The sequence below is a fragment of the Lipotes vexillifer genome, unplaced genomic scaffold (genome assembly GCF_000442215.2).
Source record: "Lipotes vexillifer unplaced genomic scaffold, Lipotes_vexillifer_v1.1 scaffold722, whole genome shotgun sequence".
In the NCBI taxonomy this organism is placed as follows: Eukaryota; Metazoa; Chordata; class Mammalia; order Artiodactyla; family Lipotidae; genus Lipotes; species Lipotes vexillifer.
Genome location: NW_006795213.1, coordinates 1,311,850 through 1,332,959, shown reverse-complemented (window position 1 = coordinate 1,332,959; position 21,110 = coordinate 1,311,850). Strand labels below are relative to the sequence as shown.

At 42.0% G+C, this 21,110-nt stretch overlaps 2 protein-coding genes across 2 annotated transcripts in view; both read left to right on the top strand.

Annotated features, from left to right (window-relative positions):
• The window catches only part of TMEM62 (transmembrane protein 62), a 30,538-nt gene extending 28,474 nt beyond the window's left edge, over positions 1 to 2,064 (top strand). The window contains exon 13 of the mRNA XM_007467557.1: positions 1,226 to 2,064. Within this exon, the coding sequence (XP_007467619.1) occupies positions 1,226 to 1,552 (327 nt within the window). The 3' untranslated portion in view covers positions 1,553 to 2,064. The remainder of the gene's footprint in view (positions 1 to 1,225) is intronic.
• Positions 2,065 to 2,287: 223 nt separating this feature from the next.
• Positions 2,288 to 20,171, top strand: CCNDBP1 (cyclin D1 binding protein 1). Its single transcript, XM_007467556.1, has 11 exons — positions 2,288 to 2,401; positions 2,570 to 2,629; positions 2,923 to 3,002; positions 5,707 to 5,788; positions 7,250 to 7,346; positions 7,523 to 7,590; positions 8,173 to 8,249; positions 8,595 to 8,875; positions 10,002 to 10,062; positions 19,390 to 19,436; positions 19,692 to 20,171. Exons 1-11 carry the CDS (start codon positions 2,293 to 2,295, stop codon positions 19,804 to 19,806), a joined length of 1,077 nt encoding a protein of 358 aa, XP_007467618.1. The 5' UTR covers positions 2,288 to 2,292; the 3' UTR covers positions 19,807 to 20,171.
• The last annotated feature ends 939 nt before the right edge of the window (positions 20,172 to 21,110 follow it).

Below are 21,110 nucleotides of genomic sequence, written 5' to 3'. Positions count from 1 at the left end.
TATCCCTGAGCCTGTTCCTCCCCCAGTTCTTTCCAATTTCAGTAAATTATCCAGGATGTATCTTCTCCAGGGTGTATCTTCAATTTTTCTCCTTCCCTCATACTTTATATCTAGCTCATCAGCAAGTAGTACCGTATTTGATCTACCTCCAGTACATGTGCTGAATCCACCACTATTACTGTTACCACCACCCTTGTCTAAATCATCATTATTTCTTGCCTGGGCTACTGCAGTAACCCCCTAACTGGTTTCCCACTGCTGCTTTTGCCTCCCTATTGTCAGTTTGCCACAGAGCATGCACTGTGGTCCTTTTAAAATCTCAATCAGCTCACTCACTTCTCAGCTTAAAACCCTTTAAGCAAATCAGTGACGTGATCTGGGTCATGCTGACTGCCCCAGTTTCCACCTGGCTTATGTTCCAGCTAACCTCTCCCACCTCTGGGCTTTTCATTTGTTTCTTCTGCCTGGAATGCACTTCCTTCCACTGACTCATTTCTGTCCTTCAGGCCTCAGAGGGCCCATCTCCCATTTACCTCCTGTGACCCAGTTATTTTCTTCATTGAATTCATCACAATCTGTAATTATCTTCCCCCTCCTTTTTTTTTTTTTCTTTTTGGTTTCTCTTCTCTCTACTAGAATGTAAACTCTATGATGCATCTTTTCCAACTTGGTCACCCATGTGTGTATCCCTTGCTTAGAGCCTTGCACAGTACCTGCCACATAATGGGTGTTCAATAATTATTTGGTGAATGAGTGACTCATGTAGTAGTTAAACTTGGATTATAACTTAAATCTTCTAATTTGTATTCCAGTATTCATTATGCCACTTCAAATAAAAATGCAGGGAGAAGAAAAAATACTGATACCCAAGTCCCCCCTCACTCTGCCAAAAATAAAAAAACAAAAAACAGAGTACTGTATGTATGTGTGTGTGTCTGTACACACACATATTCAGTTCATTTCTACCTTAAACATTATTTGAGGGCTTCAACATAAATGAAATGACACTTGCCTTTAAGATGAACAGAAGGATACAGGAAAATAAACAACTAACTACAAGTCAACTATTGTGAGTGTTATAAGCAAGTGTGATTGAAGCATAAAGAATCAGTTAACCCCCAAGAGGGAAAGCAACATATTTTTAAGAGCCACCAATAATATGTTAGTGAGACCTGACCCTTCCAGGGCTTGCTAATAAGCTAATGGTCCTGTTCGCTCTTTCCAGCTGGTGTTTTTTAACATCCCCTTGATGGTTTACCTGTGTTGGAGCTTGCTACAGCGGTGCTTTGGTCACAGCTTCAGGTCTCATCTCCATCAAGGAAAATACTTGAAAATTATACCTGTTCACCTACTTATGTTACTGCTGTACATCTGGCAGATTTATTCCTGCTACTTTCTTCATATGACATATGGTACTCTAGCTTTATTATTCTCCCCTTTGCGGACCTGGTTGACACTGGTGACGCCTGTTCTCATTCGTTGTGTGTGGACACTGAACTCTGCCGAGCTTGGAACCTTCATAGTGCAGTTAAAAAGCCACCTGAGCTCCTGAAGGCCATGTCTCATCATCCACCTGTGTCGCCCAGGCCTCTGCCCCAGCAGCAGGCGGAAGGCCAATATTGGTGGGCAAGCCTTGGACGTTCCTTGGACGCCTGGGAGTTGAGGGGATTACCCACTACTGATTCCTGTAGAATGGAGTGCAGAAAATTCTCTAAATAATGCCATGATTCCTTCCTTCCCCAAGAAGGCAAAGGGTTGATTTACTTTTGTGAAGAGAAAGCCCTAATATAGGAGATCCACAGGCCAGGGGCTGGTGGGTATGGGAGTATCTGCGGCCCACCCAGTGTGTTTTTTACGTTACCTCATGTAAAGTACCTTGCACAGTGTCTGGAACTCAGCAGCCTATAAGGACGCCACTTTAGGGGCAGGGAACCAGTGCAAACTTGGACCTGACCCTGACTACCCTTGATTAGTTCCGAGTCCTCTTTTCCAGCAGGGTTATGGGCTGTCTGCTTCCTCAGTCGGGGGTGTTTTCGAGTAATTAAATATCAATAAATGAATGATCATAACTCGGTCTGGGACTTGCCTGTGTCGCCGGGGCGGGGCAGGGCGGGGCGGGAGGAGGTGTAGCAGTGCTTTGGCGCGCGGAAGGAGGCGCGGCTGGGCCTCTGGGCAGGGCGCGGGGTGGGGCGGGTTGTTGCCGGAAGCGAACCCGCGGCCCGGAAGTGGGGCGGTCACGGCAGTGCGGCTCTCGCAGCGGCTTAGTCCGCGTACTCCTCGCGTCCTGCTGAGATGGCGAGCGCAGCTGCTCCTGCAGTCGCAGACTCCACCCTGCCCCCGCCTTTGGAGCAGCTCCGGCACCTAGCAGGAGAGCTGCGGTTCCTCCTTCCTGGAGTGCGGGGTGAGCTGACGTAGTGGGGACGGGCGACGGCCGGGACGCGCTTGGGTGGGAAGGGGCGAGGCTGTGGCGGCGACGGGGTCCGGGCGGAGGAGGTGGGGTCTGGAGGTGGCTCCGCTTACCTGTGCTCTTTCTTTTGCGGCCGCCGGGCCCGCACGCCGCGCCCACTAGTCGGCGAAGCCCGGGAGACCACCAAGGAGTTTGATCGGGAAACCTTTTGGAGGAGACTCCGTGAGTGCCTCTCCTGTTGCAGGCTGCCATCTCTCATCTCTTGCAGCGTCCCTACCCCTTTCCTTCCTGCTTTCCCCCGTCCCATCCTGTCTGTGGGGATACCTCGCCTTACCCATCTTCGGCACCTCTGAGATTGAGATAGAAAACACTGATTTGGAGTTGTTTTTTTGAGACGTCTCAGCCGGCAAGGGTGGAGAGGGAATGCATTATCTTCAAAGTCCATGCAGCCGCTGGAGCCTTATCCATTTGGCACTAACATATTGGCTCCTGCCTCCTCCTCTATCACCCACTAGGTGAGACAGCTATGGCAGTGTCAAGGGCAGCCACGACTCTGACCGAAGTCTTCTCTCGACTTCCACTGCCGTCACCACAGGTGGGCTTCACTTTCCTACAGTTCTTGTGATGCCTCGTTATTCCTTAGGAATCCTCTCATTTTCTTTCCACGTTTTACACTAAAAGCTGGGGATTTAATTTCCTCATCTGTCAAGTAAGATGGTGGTTCTCACATTACAGGATTTTTCTGAAGATCAAATTGCCAAATGCAGTAGCTGTCGTGGGGTGGGCAGCTCTTCTAAATATTGGTTCATTCTGAAGTTCATCCTGGTTATTTCCCTTCTCATAATTTTTTTAAAAAAGCACTTGGTATTTGCTAGGTGTTTTCACATACGTGATCCCCATCTGACAGATGAGTAAGCAGGCTCAGACGCTCAGGTTAAGGTGGATAAGTAGTGGAGCTAGGATTTAAATTAGGTTCTATCTAATGTCTAAGCTACACCTTTTTTGTTACACTACATAATACTCTTTTATATTGAATTATTTTTTACATTAGTAATAATGTAGACAGTATAAAATTCAAAAGATATCAAAGTTAAATGTGCTAAAAAGTTTATATCTTCTGTCCCTTGTTCCTTTTGTATTATTCCATATACATGCTATGCATATACACACTTATGTATATATACCTGCTTCTTTTTACACAAATGATAGGACACCATAAACACTTTTCTGGGCCTTTTTAAAAAAAAGGCTAACAGCATAGCTTGCAAATTGATTTTTGGGAGCATATATAAAGTTGCTCAGTTTTTTGTAATGGCAGCATGGTATTCAACAGAGTGGATATAACCATAATTTATTTAACCAGTACTGTGTGGACATTTAAGTTGTTTCCAGTTTGTAACTGTTATAAACAGTGCTGTGGTAGATTGCCTAATACAGTCTTTGTGTATATCTATATATCGGTAAAAATTCCCAGAAGTGGAATTGCTAAAACAAAGAATTTGTGCTTTATTATAAAACTTTATTATAAAATACTTGAAAGTAAATATTGTTGGCTGTGGCCAGGTATGCTCTATGTTCAGTTTTTCTAGAGCTAGGTGTACTTAATTTGGGAGTAAGTTTGTTTTAAAATGGCATATTCATTGCCTTATTTTATTTTCATAGTCAGTACTTTCATTCTCTTTCTCAATTATATATCTAGATGTTTTGAAATGAAAAAATCTTCTCTTGCTGCACCTACAGTAGTAAACTCTCTCCACTTACATACCTCAGAGATCTGAGATGAGGAAACGAGAGAATTGTATGAAAGTACTTTAAAAGTTTGTTGAAGAAAGTCAATCTTTATTTCAAAGGGAGTAGTAATGTTACCTTATTTTTCCTATGTGCTGACTCCTTTCTTCCAAATACACTTAGGACTTGTGGCTAAAATTCACAGCTAGTAAGATACCATGAGGAACAAGAATAGAACTAATTTTCTGTACATGCTCAGGACAGTGGTTTTTTACTCATTGATGAAAAGTTAGAATATGGTTTTATTTGAATTATATGTATTTGAATCACAATTGCTTTCTTAGGATCTCAGCACATTAGTTCTGTTAAAGAATGTTTGGGGGTTTTTTTGTTTTGTTTTATTTTAATTCCAGTTCTTATGGCTTGGTATTTTTATGAAATTATATGTTTGAATGTTGAAACAATGTCAAATTGGCATAAAAGTTTCTGAGCGCTCTCAATCATTGTATTTATCCATCCCAGACTGGTAACAGACCATTTATGGACTGGCACCAATCTGTGGACCACATTTTGCATAATGCTGGCTTAGAATTGAGCAGAGAAGTGAGGACAAAGAAGGTAAGAGAAAGCCAGTGACTGCTTTGAAGGAAAATAGTCAACATTGAGCATTGTAGAGTCCATGCTAATTACCTTTAGATATACTGAGATTCTGTTAGAAAGAGACAGAGACACACACAGAGGCAGAGAGACAGACAGCTTGTTAATGGTCTAAGATAGAGTTGGCAAACTTTTTCTATAAAGGGCCAGATAGTATACATTTTAGGCTTTGCAGACCAACTACTCAACTCTGCCCCTGTAGTGTGAACACAACTGTAGACAATATGTAATCCAAGAGTGTTGGGACTTCCCTGGTGGTGCAGTGGTTAAGAATCCGCCTGCCAATGCAGGGAACACGGGTTTGAGTCCTGGTCCGGGAAGATCCCACATGCCACGGAGCAACTAAGCCCGTGCACCACAACTACTGAGCCTGCGAACCTAGAGCCCGTGCTCTGCAACAAGAGAAGCCACCGCAATGAGAAGCCCACTCACGACAGTGAAGAGTAGCCCCCGATCGCCGCAACTAGAGAAAACCCACGCACAGCAACGAAGACCCAATGTAGCCAAAAAAAAAAAAAAAAAAAAAGGTGTGGCTGTGTCCCAGTAACACTTTATTAACAAAACCTGGCATTGGGCCTGATTGGACCCTTGGGCCCTAGTTTGCCAACTCCTGGACTAAGATATGGTGAATACCTCAAAACAGATCACAAATATCTTGGGTTATAGAGTATCAGGAATAAGTTTTTCCTGCTGTTTCTTCATGTCTTAATCAGTTGTCTGCTCAGTATCTGGTATCCAGCTAACTCCTCTCTGGTATGTTATGAGAATAGCACAGGGCCTAATTCATAATAGGACTTCAGAAAATGTTTGATGATGCAGTACAGATGTCTGCTCTCTTCCACAGTAGATGGGTTGACCACATTGATCTAATCCATTTCCTTTTTTCTTTCTGAAATTGGCTTATCACCTCATAGGAAACCCAGAAGTTCTCTGAACAAGTCCATGCTTCCATCAAGGCAATTATTGCAGTATACTATTCGCTTCCTAAGGATCAGGGTAAGCCACTCCATACACGTAAGCGTTCAGTTTATGGGATAGATCTTTGCTACTATGACAGCTTCTATCCTGGAACTTTTACCTTTTCCTCATTTTGAGCATGTAATGTAACTTTCTCCCATAAAGTGCAGTCAAAGATAGTTATGTAATATATGTGACCTCCATAAGTAAGCCTTTGTGCTAAGGTTCAGATGCTGTGTTCCCATCTCCCCTGCCTTGCCTGACTCTTTGTTTTAAAAATAAATTTATTTTATTTATTTATTTTTGGCTGCATTGGGTCTTTGTTGCTGAGCGCAGGCTTTCTCTACCTGCAGCGAGCGGGGGCCACTCTTCGTTACGGTGCACGGGCTTCTCATTGCGGTGGCTTCTCTTTTTGTGAAGTACAGGCTCTAGGCATGCGGGCTTCAGTAGCTGTGGCTCACGGGCTCTAGAGCGTAGGTTCAGTAGTTGTGGCACACGGGCTTAGGTGCTTCCTGGCATGTGGGATCTTCCTGGACCAGGGTTCAAACCTGTATCCCCTGCACTGGCAGGCGGATTCTTAACCACTGCACCACCAGGGAAGCCCTTGCCTGACTCTTAATATTTTTAATTCTCCCTGGCTCCTCCCTCTCTCTAACATTATAACTGCCACAGATGCTGGTTGGATATCAGCCCCATTCCCAGGCCCAGGCAGTCCCCAGGCTCCTCCACCCATATTACATCACATGCTGTTCCTGAGCTCCCTTATAGGTTAAGTGGCCTCCAGCCCTGCTTGTATATTCATGCCTTGATTATAATCATGCTATAATTATAAATGAGTACATGTCTCATGGATCTTCAAGGCTACTCTTGTAGTTTAAACTTGAAGTGTTTTATCCACAGTTGTCAAGAAGCCACTGGTTTTTTAAAAATTTATGTTTGGCTGCATTGGGTCTTCGTTGCTACACACCGGCTTTCTCTAGTTGCAGTGCATGTGCTTCCCGTTGCGGTGGCCTCTCTCATTGCGGAGCATGGGCTCTAGGTGTGTGGGCTTCAGTAGGTGGCATGTGGGCTCTGTAGATGTGGCTTGCGGGTTCTAGAGCACAGGCTTAGCAGTTGTGGCATACAGGCTTAGTTGCTTCGTGGCATGTGGGATCTTCCCAGACCAGGGATCGAACCTGTGTCCCCTGCATTGGCAGGCGGATTCTTAACTACTGCGCCACCAGGGAAGTCCCAAGAAGCCACTGTTTTTAATGAATGAATACATGCTGCCATGGAAAGATTTTGTTCCCGATCTCTTTTGGAAAATACCACTAAGGAATGGTGGCAGGAGCAAGAAAATGACATGGGGATATAAATAAGACCTGAGTTTTGTGTTGGCACTCCAGTTAAAGCATGTCGGTGCACATTACCTCAAATTCTGTAGGGCTTAGACTCTCAGGAAAGCAGATGGTGACTTCTGGAAAGACGACCAGGCTGCTTAGTCTTTGGGTTTGGCTACAGGAATCACCCTGCGAAAGCTGGTACGGAGTGCCACTCTGGACATCGTGGATGGCATGGCTCAGCTTGTGGAAGTGCTTTATATCACTCCAACTCAGAGGTAGTGATGCTACAGTTGGGGTTATTGGTTAATGGGGTGCCTTGTTTCTGGGAGGGGGGAAAAACTCATTTTAACAGCAAAGTTACTGATAACTGAGAATAATGACCAGCAGGAAGGACCTTTTAGGAAACAGGAACCTAGGTTATTGATACATCCTTATTGATTCCTTTCTACAGCCCTGAGAACCTTATTTCCTACAACAGTGTCTGGGAGGCATGCCAGCAGGTGCTTCGGATCCCAAGAGGTGGGTGAGAGTGCAAAGTGGACATTGACTGCTGGCCAAAGCAGATAGACCTCTCATATCTAGCTGCCATTTTTGTAGTAAATATGTATTTTTACTTATATAAAGAGCTTAGTGAAATAGATCTGGTTTATCACCAACATGAAAAGATAGGTATTAATACTTTTTGCCAGTCTTTTTAGTTCTCATAACTTCTAAATTCAAACACTCTCTGGCTGTGGCTCTGTCTCTTGTTGAAAGACATGGTTTCCTCTTCTGGTCCTGCCCCAGGGGCAGTATTTTTAGGACACTGAAGCAGTTATGAGGTAGAGCCTGCTAGGCCAAAAGCAGTGGTCATCCAAGAGGACCGTGATGAGAAACATCATATGACCATTTTATTTCTTCCTGTGGTGAATGACAAAAAGCTTTTCAACCCCTATCTGAGTACCCAGAGGATGTATGTGAGAAGAATTTTACATTAAACTGCTGCCCTTGTTGACTGTCCTTGGCACTCCTTTCAAATGGGAACATTGTTGCTTTTTGCAGACTTAAGAGAATTGTTGGGTTTCTTCTCTAATTGTAGTACTTCCAATTCTTCACTCATAGATAACAAAGCTGCAGCCCTTTCAGTGCTGACAAAGAGTGTGGATCTTGTGAAGGATGCACATGAGGAAATGGAGCAGGTGAGGGGACCTCTGTCTTTGATGGTCATCAGAAGGCAACTCTGTGTCTAGGTGAGGATTGGTTATAAAGAGAGAAGATGTGCTGAGCATTGACCAAATAGGTCCCATCCTCACTCCTGTCCTCCATCTCCTATCTCCCACCCCATGCTGGTGTGTGATTTAGTACCATTCCCCTCTGTTCCACTGCTGCGCTAGGAGAGTCAGAAGAGGGTTTATGAAGTGATTCAACTCTGTAGCCATTAGGGAAGTTAGCAGGCTAAAGTTTGGGGACAACTCGGACATGATGCTGAAAGTACAACACCTTTTAATTTTTTTGGCATTCACATGTATCATGGTGTGCCTTAGGCTGTGGAAGAATGTGACCCTTACTATGGCCTCTTGAGTGACATTGAGGAGGACAACTCTGACAACCACAGTGATGAGGAGGATATATTGGGATGTCCAAGCAATCGGGACTCATATTGGTCAGAGGAAGATCAGGAGCTCATAATCCCATGCCTTGCGCTGGTGAGAGCATCCAAAGCCTGCCTGAAGAAAATCCGGCTCTCAGTGGCAGAGAATGGGAAGAAGGATCAGGTGGCTCAGCTGGATGACATTGTGGACATTTCTGATGAGATCAGCCCTAGGTAAGTGTGATCTCCACTCAAAACATCTGAGCAGCAGCATTCTGATGTCAACTTGTGCCATCAACCCAAGGTTTTTCCCCACCTTTTTATTTTAAAAATTTTCAAACCTACTGGAAGGTTGAAAAGGTATTGCAGTGAGTACCTATACCTCCATCTAGATTCACCTATTGTTCACAATTTTTTCTGTATTGGTTTATTTCTCTATAATTAGAGGTAGCTTTTTAAAAATTGAAGTAGATGTGCCATTTTCATCCCTGAACCATTTGAGAGTAAGTTGCAGACATTAATGACATTTCACCCCTAAATATTTCAGTGTGTATCTCCTAAGAACAAACATTCTTACTCTTAGTATTACATTTAAGAAATTTACATCGACTATAATAATGTTATCTAATATTCAGATTTCCCCAGTTGTCTCTACAATGTCTTTTATAGCTTTTTTTTTTAAATTCAGGGTTCCGTCAAGGTGTCATACCACATTTGGTTGTCTTCTCTTTGGTGTCTTGCAACTACAACAGTCCCTGTCCTTTTTAGCTTCTTTTGACATTGACTGTTTTTTTTTAACATTGACATTTTTAAAGAATCCAGGTCAGTTGCCATGTAGAATATCCAGCAATCTGGATTTATGTGATTGTTTTCTCATAATTATATTCAGGTTACAGGTTAAACACTTTTTGGCAAGAATATCACATAATTGAGTGTTTTGTGCTTTTCATTGTATCATATCGGGGAGGCACATGGTGTTAGTTTGTCCCATTATTGGTGGTATAGTAATAACTTGATTGCTTGGTTTAAGTGGTGCCCACTTTAGTGGCATTCAAGGATGAACCCTGCCTGTGTTATTTAAACTTATGGTTTCAGGTCCTTACATTTTTAACTAAATTAATCATGTCCCATCCTACTGGTCAAGGGAGGTTTTCCCCCCAGCTTCCTAGTGAAACGGTATGTATGTATTCCATAAATACCAGTTGAATTGGTTATTTATTGGTTGCCCAATTTAAGGAACTGATACGCATTTCTGGGAGTCATTTTTTCACTAGTCACATCCTTACTTGTGTACTGGAGACCACCTAGCTGACCTTTGTTCCTTCTTTGTTGATGGTTATTTTTGCTTTCTCCCCTTAAGTGTGGATGATTTGGCTCTGAGCATATACCCACCCGTGTGCCATCTGACTGTGCGAATCAATGTAAGTACCGGCTTTGAGGGAATAGCTACAGACCTAATTGGTAGAATTTCAGTAATCACTAGTATTTCCTTTAAGCTATAGGGAATATGTTTATTCGTTACACTTGGATGCAAGTACAACAGTAATGTCACGATGTGTTTGTGCTTGATCTTTATCAAGCTGAATATGAATTCTAAGAGCTATGAGCTCTGGTACTACTCTCTTCCATAACCACTTGGGTAATCATTTAGAAAAACCCAAAGACCCTGGAAAATCCTGCTTTGAAAAGAAAGTCTTAATTACTACAGTGCTTTAGGATTCTTTCAACCTGAAGTCACAAGTTTCTAATTTCCTATATAGGCCAAGATAGGTATTTCAGAAACATACTCTGTTTTAATATCAACACATTGTGTAATTTAACCACAAGGGTTAAGCTCTTTATAAAAATCTGATTTTATTGTATTCTTTCAAGTCCTGGGTCCTATGCTAGAGTTCTGTTCTCTTATTTTTATAAACTTCAAGTTCTTATGTCTCATTTTATTGGAAAGAGAAGCAAAACTGCCAGTGGCTTATATTTTACCATCAGATGTATCAATCCTAATAATATTTGGTAAATTAGATGGTGGAAATTAGAGTGATCAAATGTATCTTCACAATGTGCAAACACCTTGGAGTACAAAAGGATCCTTTTGGGCATTAACTTTTTTTTTTCCACATACACTTTTTAAAAAGTTGACTTCATAAGAAATAAACATCTTTAGCAATATGCCTTGTCAGTTACCCCAAATAAAATTTTAAGGAATGCACAGTGTATTGGTAGCATACATACATCCTCATGTTATCTTGTTATTGGTATACCTAAAATTCTGTAAGTAAATTAAAAAAAAAAAAAATCCAGGGGCTTCCCTGGTGGTGCAGTGGTTAAGAATCCACCTGGTGGAAGTCGGAGGAAGATGGCGGAAGAGTAAGACGTGGAGATCACCTTCCTCCCCACAGATACACCAGAAATACATCTACACGTGGAACAACTCCTACAGAACACCTACTGAATGCTGGCAGAAGACCTCAGACCTCCCAAAAGGCAAGAAACTTCCCACGTACCTGGGTAGGGCCAAAGAAAAATGAATAAACAGAGACAAAAGAATAGGGATGGGACCTGCACCAGTGGGAGTGAGCCGTGAAGGAGGAAAGGTTTCCACACACTAGAAGCCCCTTTGCGGACGGAGACTGCGGGTGGCAGAGGCGGGGGAGCTTTGGAGTCACGAAGAGCGCAGCAATGGGTGCGGAGGGCAAAGTGTAGAGATTCCCCGACAGAGGATCGGTGCCGACCGGCACTCACCAGCCCGAGAGGCTTGTCTGCTCACCCGCCGGGGCGGGCAGGGCTGGGAGCTGAGGCTCGGGCTTCGGTCGGATAACAGAGAGGACTGGGGGCGTGATCACAGCCTGAAGGGGTTAGTGCACCACGGCTGACCGGGAGGGAGTCTGGGGAAAAGTCTGGACGTACCGAAGACGCAAGAGACTTCTTCTTCCCTCTTTGTTTCCTGGTGCGCGAGGAGAGGGGATTAACAGCGCTGCTTAAAGGAGCTCCAGAGACAGGTGCGAGCCGTGGCTATCAGTGCAGACCCCAAAGACGGGCCTGAGACGCTAAGCCTGCTGCTGCTGCCACCAAGAAGCCTGTGTGCGAGCACAGGTCACTCTCCACACCTCCCTTCTGAGTAGCCTGTGCAGCCCGCCACTGCCAGGGTCCCAGGATCCAGGGACAACTTCCCTGGGAGAACGCACGGCATGCCTCAGGCTGGTGCAACGTCACGCTGGCCTCTGCCGCCTCAGGCTCCCCCCAGCCTGAGTGAGCCAGAGCCCCCGAATCAGCGGCTCCTTTAACCCCGTCCTGTCTGAGTGAAGAATAGATGCCCTCCGGCAACCTACACGCAGAGGTGGGGCCACATCCAAAGCTGAGCCTCAGGAGCTGTGCGAACAAAGAAGAGAAAGGGAAATCTCTCCCAGCAGCCTCAGGAGCAGCAGATTAAATCTCCACAGTCAACTTGATGTACCCTGCACCTGTGGAATACATGAATAGACACAAATCATCCCAAATTGAGGAGGCGGACTTTGAGAGCAAAATTTATTATTTTTTTCCCCTTTTCCTCTTTTTACAAGTGTGTATGCTTCTGTGTGAGATTTTGTCTGTATAGCTTTGCTTTCACCATTTGTCCTAGGGTTCTATCCGTCTGGTTTTTTTTTTAAATTTTTTTCTTAATAATTATTTTCATTTTAATTATTTTACTTTATTTTATTTTACCCTCTTTCTTTCTTTCTACTTTTTCTCCCTTTTACTCTGAGCCATGTGGATGAAAGGCTCTTGGTGCTTCACCCAGAAGTCAGTGCTGTGCCTCTGAGGTGGGAGAGCCAACTTCAGGACACTGGTCCACAAGAGATCTCCCAGCTCCACATAATATCAAACGGCGAAAATCTCCCAGAGATCTCCATCTCAACACCAGCACCCAGCTTCACTCAACGATCAGCAAGCTACAGTGCTGGACACCCTATGCCAAACAACTAGCAAAACAGGAACACAACCCCACCCATTAGCAGAGAGGCTGCCTAAAATCATAGTAAGTCCACAGACACCCCAAAACACACCACCAGACGTGGACCTGCCCACCAGAAAGACAATATCCAGCCTCACCACCAGAACACAGGCAGTAGTCCCCTTCACCAGGAAGCATACACAACCCACTGAACCAACTTTAGCCACTGGGGACAGACACCAAAAACAATGGGAACTACAAACCTGCAGCCTACAAAAAGGAGACCCCAAACACAGTAAGATAAGCAAAATGAGAAGACAGAAAAACACACCGCAGATGAAGGAGCAAGATAAAAACCCACCAGAAATAACAAATGAAGAGGAAATAGGCAGTCTACCTGAAAAAGAATTCAGAATAATGATAGTAAAGATGATCCAAAATCGTGGAAGTAGAGTAGAGAAAATGCAAGAAACATTTAACAAGACCTAGAAGAAATAAAGATGAAACAACCAACGATGAACAACACAATAAATGAAATGAAAAATACTCTAGATGGGATCAATAGCAGAATAAATGAGGCAGAAGAACGGATAAGTGACCTGGAAGATAAAATAGTGGAAATAACTACTGCAGAGCAGAATAAAGAAAAAAGAATGAAAAGAACTGAGGACAGTCTCAGAGACCTCTGGGACAACATTAAACGCACCAACATTCGAATTATAGGGGTTCCAGAAGAAGAAGAGAAAAAGAAAGGGACTGAGAAAATATTTGAAGAGATTATAGTTGAAAACTTCCCTAATATGGGAAAGGAAATAGTTAATCAAGTCCAGGAAGCACAGAGAGTCCCATACAGGATAAATTCAAGGAGAAATACGCCAAGACACATATTAATCAAACTGTCAAAAACTAAATACAAAGAAAGCATATTAAAAGCAGCAAGGGAAAAACAACAAATAACACACAAGGGAATCCCCATAAGGTTAACAGCTGATCTCTCAGCAGAAACTCTACAAGCCAGAAGGGAGTGGCAGGACATACTGAAAGTGATGAAGGAGAAAAACCTGCAACCAAGATTACTCTACCCAGCAAGGATCTCATTCAGATTTGATGGAGAAATTAAAACCTTTACAGACAAGCAAAAGCTGAGAGAGTTCAGCACCACCAAACCAGCTTTACAACAAATGCTAAAGGAACTTCTCTAGACAAAAACACAAGAGAAGGAAAAGTCCTATAATAACGAACCCAAAACAATTTAGAAAATGGGAATAGGAACATACATATCGATAATTACCTTAAATGTAAATGGACTAAATGCTCCCACCAAAAGACACAGATTGGCTGAATGGATACAAAAACAAGACCCATATATATGCTGTCTACAAGAGACCCACTTCAGACCTAGAGACACATACAGACTGAAAGTAAGGGGATGGAAAAAGATATTCCATGCAAATGGAAACCAAAAGAAAGCTGGAGTAGCAATTCTCATATCAGACAAAATAGACTTTAAAATAAAGACTATTAGAAGAGACAAAGAAGGACACTACATAATGATCAAGGGATCGATCCAAGAAGAAGATATAACAATTGTAAATATTTATGCACCCAACATAGGAGCACCTCAATACATAAGGCAAAAACTAGCAGCCATAAAAGGGGAAATCGACAGTAACACATTCATAGTAGGGGACTTCATTAACACCCCACTTTCACCAATGGACAGATCATCCAAAATGAAAAATAAGGAAACACAAGCTTCAAATGATACATTAAACGAGATGGACTTAATTGATATTTACAGGACATTCCATCCAAAAACAACAGAATACACATTTTTCTCAAGTGCTCATGGAACATTCTCCAGAATAGGTCATATCTTGGGTCACAAATCAAGCCTTGGTAAACTTAAGAAAATTGAAACTGTATCAAGTATCTTTTCTGACCACAACGCTATGAAACTAGATATCAATTATAGGAAAAGATGTGTAAAAAATACAAACCCATGGAGGCTAAACAGTACACTACTTAATAACGAAGTGATCACTGAAGAAATCAAAGAGGAAATAAAAAAATACCTAGAAACAAATGACAATGGAGACACAATGACCCAAAACCAATGGGATGCAGCAAAAGCAGTTCTAAGAGGGAAGTTTATAGCAATACAATCCTACTTTAAGAAACAGGTAACATCTCGAATAAACAACCTAACCTTGCACCTAAGGCAATTAGAGAAAGAAGAACAAAGAAAACCCAAAGTTAGCAGAAGGAGAGGAATCATAAAGATCAGATCAGAAATAAATGAAAAAGAAATGAAGGAAACGATAGCAGAGATCAATAAAACTAAAAGCTGGTTCTTTGAGAAGATAAACAAAATTGATAAACCATTAGCCAGACTCATCAAGAAAAAAAGGGAGAAGACTCAAATCAATAGAATCAGAAATGAAAAAGGAGAAGTAACAACTGACACTGCAGAAATACAAAAAATCATGAGGGATTACTACAAGCAACTCTATGCCAATAAAATGGACAATCTGGAAGAAATGGACAAATTCTTAGAAATGCACAAACTGCCAAGACTGAATCAGGAAGAAATAGAAAATATGAACAGACCAATCACAAGCACTGAAATTGAAACTGTGATTAAAAATCTTCCAACAAAGAAAAGCCCAGCACCAGATGGCTTCACAGGCGAATTCTATCAAACATTTGGAGAAGAGCTAACACCTATCCTTCTCAAACTCTTCCAAAATATAGCAGAGGGAGCAACACTCCCAAACTCATTCTACGAGGCCACCATCACTCTAATACCTAAACCAGACAAGGATGGCACAAAGAAAGAAAACTACAGGCCAATATCACTGAGGAACATACATGCAAAAATCCTCAACAAAATACTAGCAAACAGAATCCAACAGTACATTAAAAGGATCATAGAACATGATCAACTGGGGTTTATCCCAGGAATGCAAGTATTCTTCAGTATACGCAAATCAATCAACGTGATACACCATATTAACAAATTGAAGGAGAAAAACCATATGATCATCTCAATAGATGTTGAGAAAGCTTTTGACAAAATTCAACATCTATTTATGATAAAAACCCTGCAGAAAGTAGGCATAGAGGGAACTTTGCTCAACATAATAAAGGCCATATATGATAAACCTACAGCCAACATCGTCCTCAGTGGTGAAACACTGAAACCATTTCCACCAAGATCAGGAAGGAGACAAGGTTGCCCACTCTCACCACTCTTATTCAACATAGTTTTGGAAGTTTTCCACAGCAATATCAGAGAAGAAAAGGAAATAAAAGGAATCCAAATCGGAAAAGAAGAAGTAAAGCTGTCACTGTTTGCAGATGACATGATACTATACATAGAGAATCCTAAAGATGCTACCAGAAAACTACTAGAGCTAATCAATGAATTTGGTAAAGTAGCAGGATACAAAATTAATGCACAGAAATCTCTGGCATTCCTATATACTAATGATGAAAAATCTGAAAGTGAAATCAAGAAAACACTCCCATTTACCATTGCAACAAAAAGAATAAAATATCTAGGAATAAACCTACCTAAGGAGACAAAAGACCTGCATGCAGAAAATGATAAGACACTGATGAAAGAAATTAAAGATGATACAAATAGATGGAGAGATATACCATGTTCTTGGATTGGAAGAATCAACACTGTGAAAATGACTCTACTACCCAAAGCAATCTACAGATTCAGTGCAATCCCTATCAAACTACCACTGGCATTTTTCACAGAACTAGAACAAAAAATTTCACAATTTGTATGGAAACACAAAAGACCCCGAATAGCCAAAGCAATCTTGAGTACGAAAAACAGAGCTGGAGGAATCAGGCTCCCTGAGTTTAGGCTATACTACAAAGCTACAGTAATCCAAACAGTATGGTACTGGCACAAAAACAGAAATATAGATCAATGGAACAGGATAGAAAGCCCAGAGATAAACCCACGCACATATGGTCACCGTATCTTTGATAAAGGAGGCAGGAATGTACAGTGGAGAAAGGACAGCCTCTTCAATAAGTGGTGCTGGGAAAACTGGACAGGTACATGTAAAGGTATGAGATTACAACAGTCCCTAACACCATACACAAAAATAAGCTCAAAATGGATTAAAGACCTAAATGTAAGGCCAGAAACTATCAAACTCTTAGAGGAAAACATAGGCGGAACACTCTATGACATAAATCACAGCAAGATCCTTTTTGACCCACCTCCTAGAGAAATGGAAATAAAAACAAAAATAAACAAATGGGACCTAATGAAACTTCAAAGCTTTTGCACAGCAAAGGAAACCATAAACAAGACCAGAAGACAAGCCTCAGAATGGGAGAAAATATTTTCAAATGAAGCAACTGACAGAGGATTAATATCCAAAATTTACAAGCAGCTCATGCAGCTCAATAACAAAAAAAACCAAACAACCCAATCCACAAATGGACAGAAGACCTAAATAGACATTTCTCGAAAGAAGATATACAGACTGCCAACAAACACATGAAAGAATGCTCAACATCATTAATCATTAGAGAAATGCAAATCAAAACTACAATGAGATATCATCTCACACCGGTCAGAATGGCCATCTTCAAAAAACCTAGAAACAACAAATGCTGGAGAGGGTGTGGAGAAAAGGGAACACTCTTGCAGTGCTGGTGGGAATGTGAATTGGTACAGCCACTATGGAGAACAGTATGGAGGTTCCTTAAAAAAACTACAAATAGGGTCTTCCCTGGTGGCACAGTGGTTGAGAATCTTCCTGCTAATGCAGGGGACATGGGTCCGAGCCCTGGTCTGGGAAGATCCCACATGCCGTGTAGCAACTGGGCCCGTGAGCCACAACTAGCCTGCGTGTCTGGAGCCTGTGCTCCGCAACAAGAGAGGCCCGCGCACCGTGATGAAGGGCGGCCCCCGCTTGCCACAATTAGAGATAGCCCTCCCACAGAAACGAAGACCCAACACAGCAAAAATAAATTAATTAATTAATTTAAAAAACTACAAATAGGACTACCATATGACCCAGCAATCCCACTATTGGGCATATACCCTGAGAAAACCATAATTCAGAAAGAGTCATGTACCAAAATGTTCATTGTAGCTCTATTTACAATAGCCAGGAGATGGAAACAACCTAAGTGTCCATCATCAGATGAATGGATAAAGAAGATGTGGCACATATATACAATGGAATATTACTCAGCCATAAAAAGAAACAATTGAGTTATTTGTAGTGAGGTGGATGGACCTAGAGTCTGTCATACAGCGTGAAGTAAGTCAGAAAGAGAAAGAAAAATACCGTATGCTAACACATATATATGAAATCTAACAAAAAAAAATGTCATGAAGAACCTAGGGGTAAGACAGGAATAAAGACACAGACCTACTAGAGAATTGACTTGAGGTTATGGGGAGGGGGAAGGGTAAGCTGTGACAAAGTGAGAGTGCCATGGTCATATATATGCTACCAAACATAAAATAGCTAGCTAGTGGGGAGCAGCTGCATAGCACAGGGAGATCAGCTCGGTGCTTTGTGACCACCTAGAGGGGTGGGATAGGGAGGGTGGGAGGGATAGAGACGCAAGAGGGAGGAGATATGGGGACATATGTATATGTATAACTGATTCACTTTGTTATAAAGCAGAAACTAACACATCATTGTAATTATACTGCAATCAAAATGTAAAAAAAAAAAAAAGAATCTACCTGCCAATGCAGGGGACATGGGTTCGAGCCCTGGGCCGGGAAGATCCCACATGCCGCGGAGCAAGTAAGCCCGTGTGCCGCAACTACTGAGCCTGTCCTCTAGAGCCCATGAGCCACAACTACTGAAGCTTGTGTGCCACAAATACTGAAGCCCACGCACGTAGAGCCCATGCTCCACAACAAGAGAAGCCACAGCAGTGAGAAGCCTGTGCACCACAGTGAAGAGTATCCCCCACTCACTGCAACTAAAGAAAGCCCGTGCAGCAAGGAGGACCCAATGCAGCCAAAAAGAAAACAAAAAACAAAAAATCCAGTTGTTTCTGCTATATATATCCTGAGTTATCAGCAGTTGGGACAAATTCAGGTTATATTCGTCCTTTTTTTGTTTTCTTTAATTAAAAAAATATTTTAAATATAGAAAAACTTATAAAGATGTTATAGCAGGCTTCCCTGGTGGCGCAGTGGTTAAGAATCCGCCTGCCAATGCAAGGGACACAGGTTCAAGCCCTGGTCTGGGAAGATCCCACATGCCACAGAGCAGCTAAGCCCAAGCGCCACAACTACTGAGCGTGCGCCCTAGAGCCCGTGAGCCACAACTGCTGAGCCCACATGCCACAACTACTGAAGCCTGTGTGCCTAGAGCCCGTGCTCTGCAACAAGAGAAGCCACTGCAATGAGAAGACTGCACACCACAATGAAGATTAGCCCCTGCTCGCTGCAACTAGAGAAAGCCGGTGCAGCAACGGAAGACCCAATGCAGCCCAAAGTAAATAAATAAATAAGTTTATAAAAAAAAAAGACATGTCATAGCAACAGTATTAATAAGATTTTGCTAAATAGAGAAAAATGCATGATCCCACCGCCCTAATCTAATCAACATTTTTGTTTTTCACTGTTTTCTCCAATGGATTTTTTATTACTTGAGTATTAAGTGATAATACTTAATGACTTTTTAACAATGACTTTTTATTACTTGAGTATTAAAATATTTTAGCTCTCCTTCCCCCCCCACCCCCTATTTTTTCCCTCCTTTCCTTTTTATGGTAGGGCTCAGGGTGAGTAACTTCTCTTGTTTTTTTCTAGTGTGCAAAACTTGTATCCGTTTTAAAGAAGGCACTTGAAATTACAAAGTGAGTATGAAGACTTATCCCCAAATAGCTTTTTGAGAATAAACCTATATAGCCATTCTCAACTCCCAAACCCCCATTTCGAGGAGTAGAAGGTGAGTGTAGTGTTTTCTTTCAACTTTACCTGTGGAGCAGCTGTATTGCTGCCGAGAAACTTGCCTTTCCTTACTGTAATTTTCCCTGTGCTCCCTTTTGAGGATAAGTTTTTCCTTGACAGTATAATAAATTTAACTTCTCGTTTTCCCATTCCATTTGCAGAGCAAGTCATGTGACCCCACAGCCAGAAGATAGTTGGATCCCTTTACTTATTAATGCTATTGATCATTGCATGAACAGAATCAAGGAGCTCACTCAGCATGAAGTTGAATTATGAATTTTCAGGCTCATTTGTTCTTTCCTCTCTCCCTTTCTTACTGTCGCAGCCAAGCTCTGATGTCTGCTTTTAGAATGGGGCTAGGATACTTTCTGGACCGAAAGGGAGGTCCTATCTATACTTATCAAGAGACACTATTACCAAAGTTTGTTGATTAGGCGAAACTGGCAATTATTTATAAACCATGTGAATATGATATGTTTTTCTGTGCCAGATATAAAAGATAACTATGAATTTTTGTTCTTGAGTTGCCTCTCAGAGATTCCTGGGGAAGCTGCCTTATTCCCTATTTGCAATAACGTGTGTCGTTTCATTGTTAAAGATGTTGATAGTCTCAATAAAATGCTAACCTGCTAGTGCTTAAATGAGTACCTTTCCAAAGTCTTTTCTACCAGAAATATGTGGGTTGAGGCTAACAACATTGCTTTTGTTTAGGTTTATAGGTCTAAAGATCTGATTCTGCTCAGAAATATATTTAGAAGAAAAAGACTTGACTTTTTTTAGAGCAGATGTCTCCAGAACCCCTCTTAGTACTTCAGCATGTTATAGAATATAATTATTCTTACCAGAAAGTTCTTCTGAATATTATTCCAGTTTACTCCATGCCTCTATTGGTATTGAGCTTGTGAAAATTAATAAAGGGAAACCTTATTTAAAATGGAGTTGAGAGGCCAGAAGGGGCTGGGGGGGGGGGGGCGGCTCTCATGCAGTACCACTCTAGGTCAGTAACAGGAAGGACTGTCAGTTACAGACAGGAATGATGTATATTGCCTCTCCTAGGAGAAACTGACTACCCCAGCTACTAAGCCAGTGAGTCGAACCCCTCATCACCCTGAATTCTTGCTTTCCTCCATGGAATTTTGTTCAGAACTCCCAGCTTCCTCCTTTTCACTCCTTCATTTGTGGGACTTGCCTGTGGCTTTTACTATAGGCTGTTTGACCCGAATTGCAGTTCTTTGTTATTCCTGAATAAACCCATCTTGCTGGTAAAATAACTGGCTGTTTTTTTAGGTTAACAAGCTCAGTTGTTAGGTTTGTTCACCTTATTGAACAGGGTTGTTTTCCTTATACATACTTGTATTGTTGTTCTCTATTTTGTATTACGTATCCCCAAATGTAAGTACAAAATTTTTATAAATCAAGAAATTTTAAATGTATAAGAGAGTTTATATAATATTAAGAGCCTCTTCAGTTAATCCTTTTGCAAAACCATCGCCAGTTAATTATATTTTTGCATCAGTCTGGAAAGTCACATCTTGGAAAGCAAGGTAAACCTGGAAGGTCATATCTTAGAGAGCAAGGTA

Excerpts from the sequence above, each read along its gene's own strand:
- CCNDBP1 (XM_007467556.1), top strand. The coding sequence starts at position 2,293 with ATGGCGAGCGCAGCTGCTCCTGCAGTCGCAGACTCCACCCTGCCCCCG. Across the intron at positions 2,402-2,569 it reads CCTCCTTCCTGGAGTGCGGG|TCGGCGAAGCCCGGGAGACC; the intron begins GTGAGCTGACGT and ends CGCGCCCACTAG. Across the intron at positions 5,789-7,249 it reads TTCGCTTCCTAAGGATCAGG|GAATCACCCTGCGAAAGCTG; the intron begins GTAAGCCACTCC and ends GTTTGGCTACAG.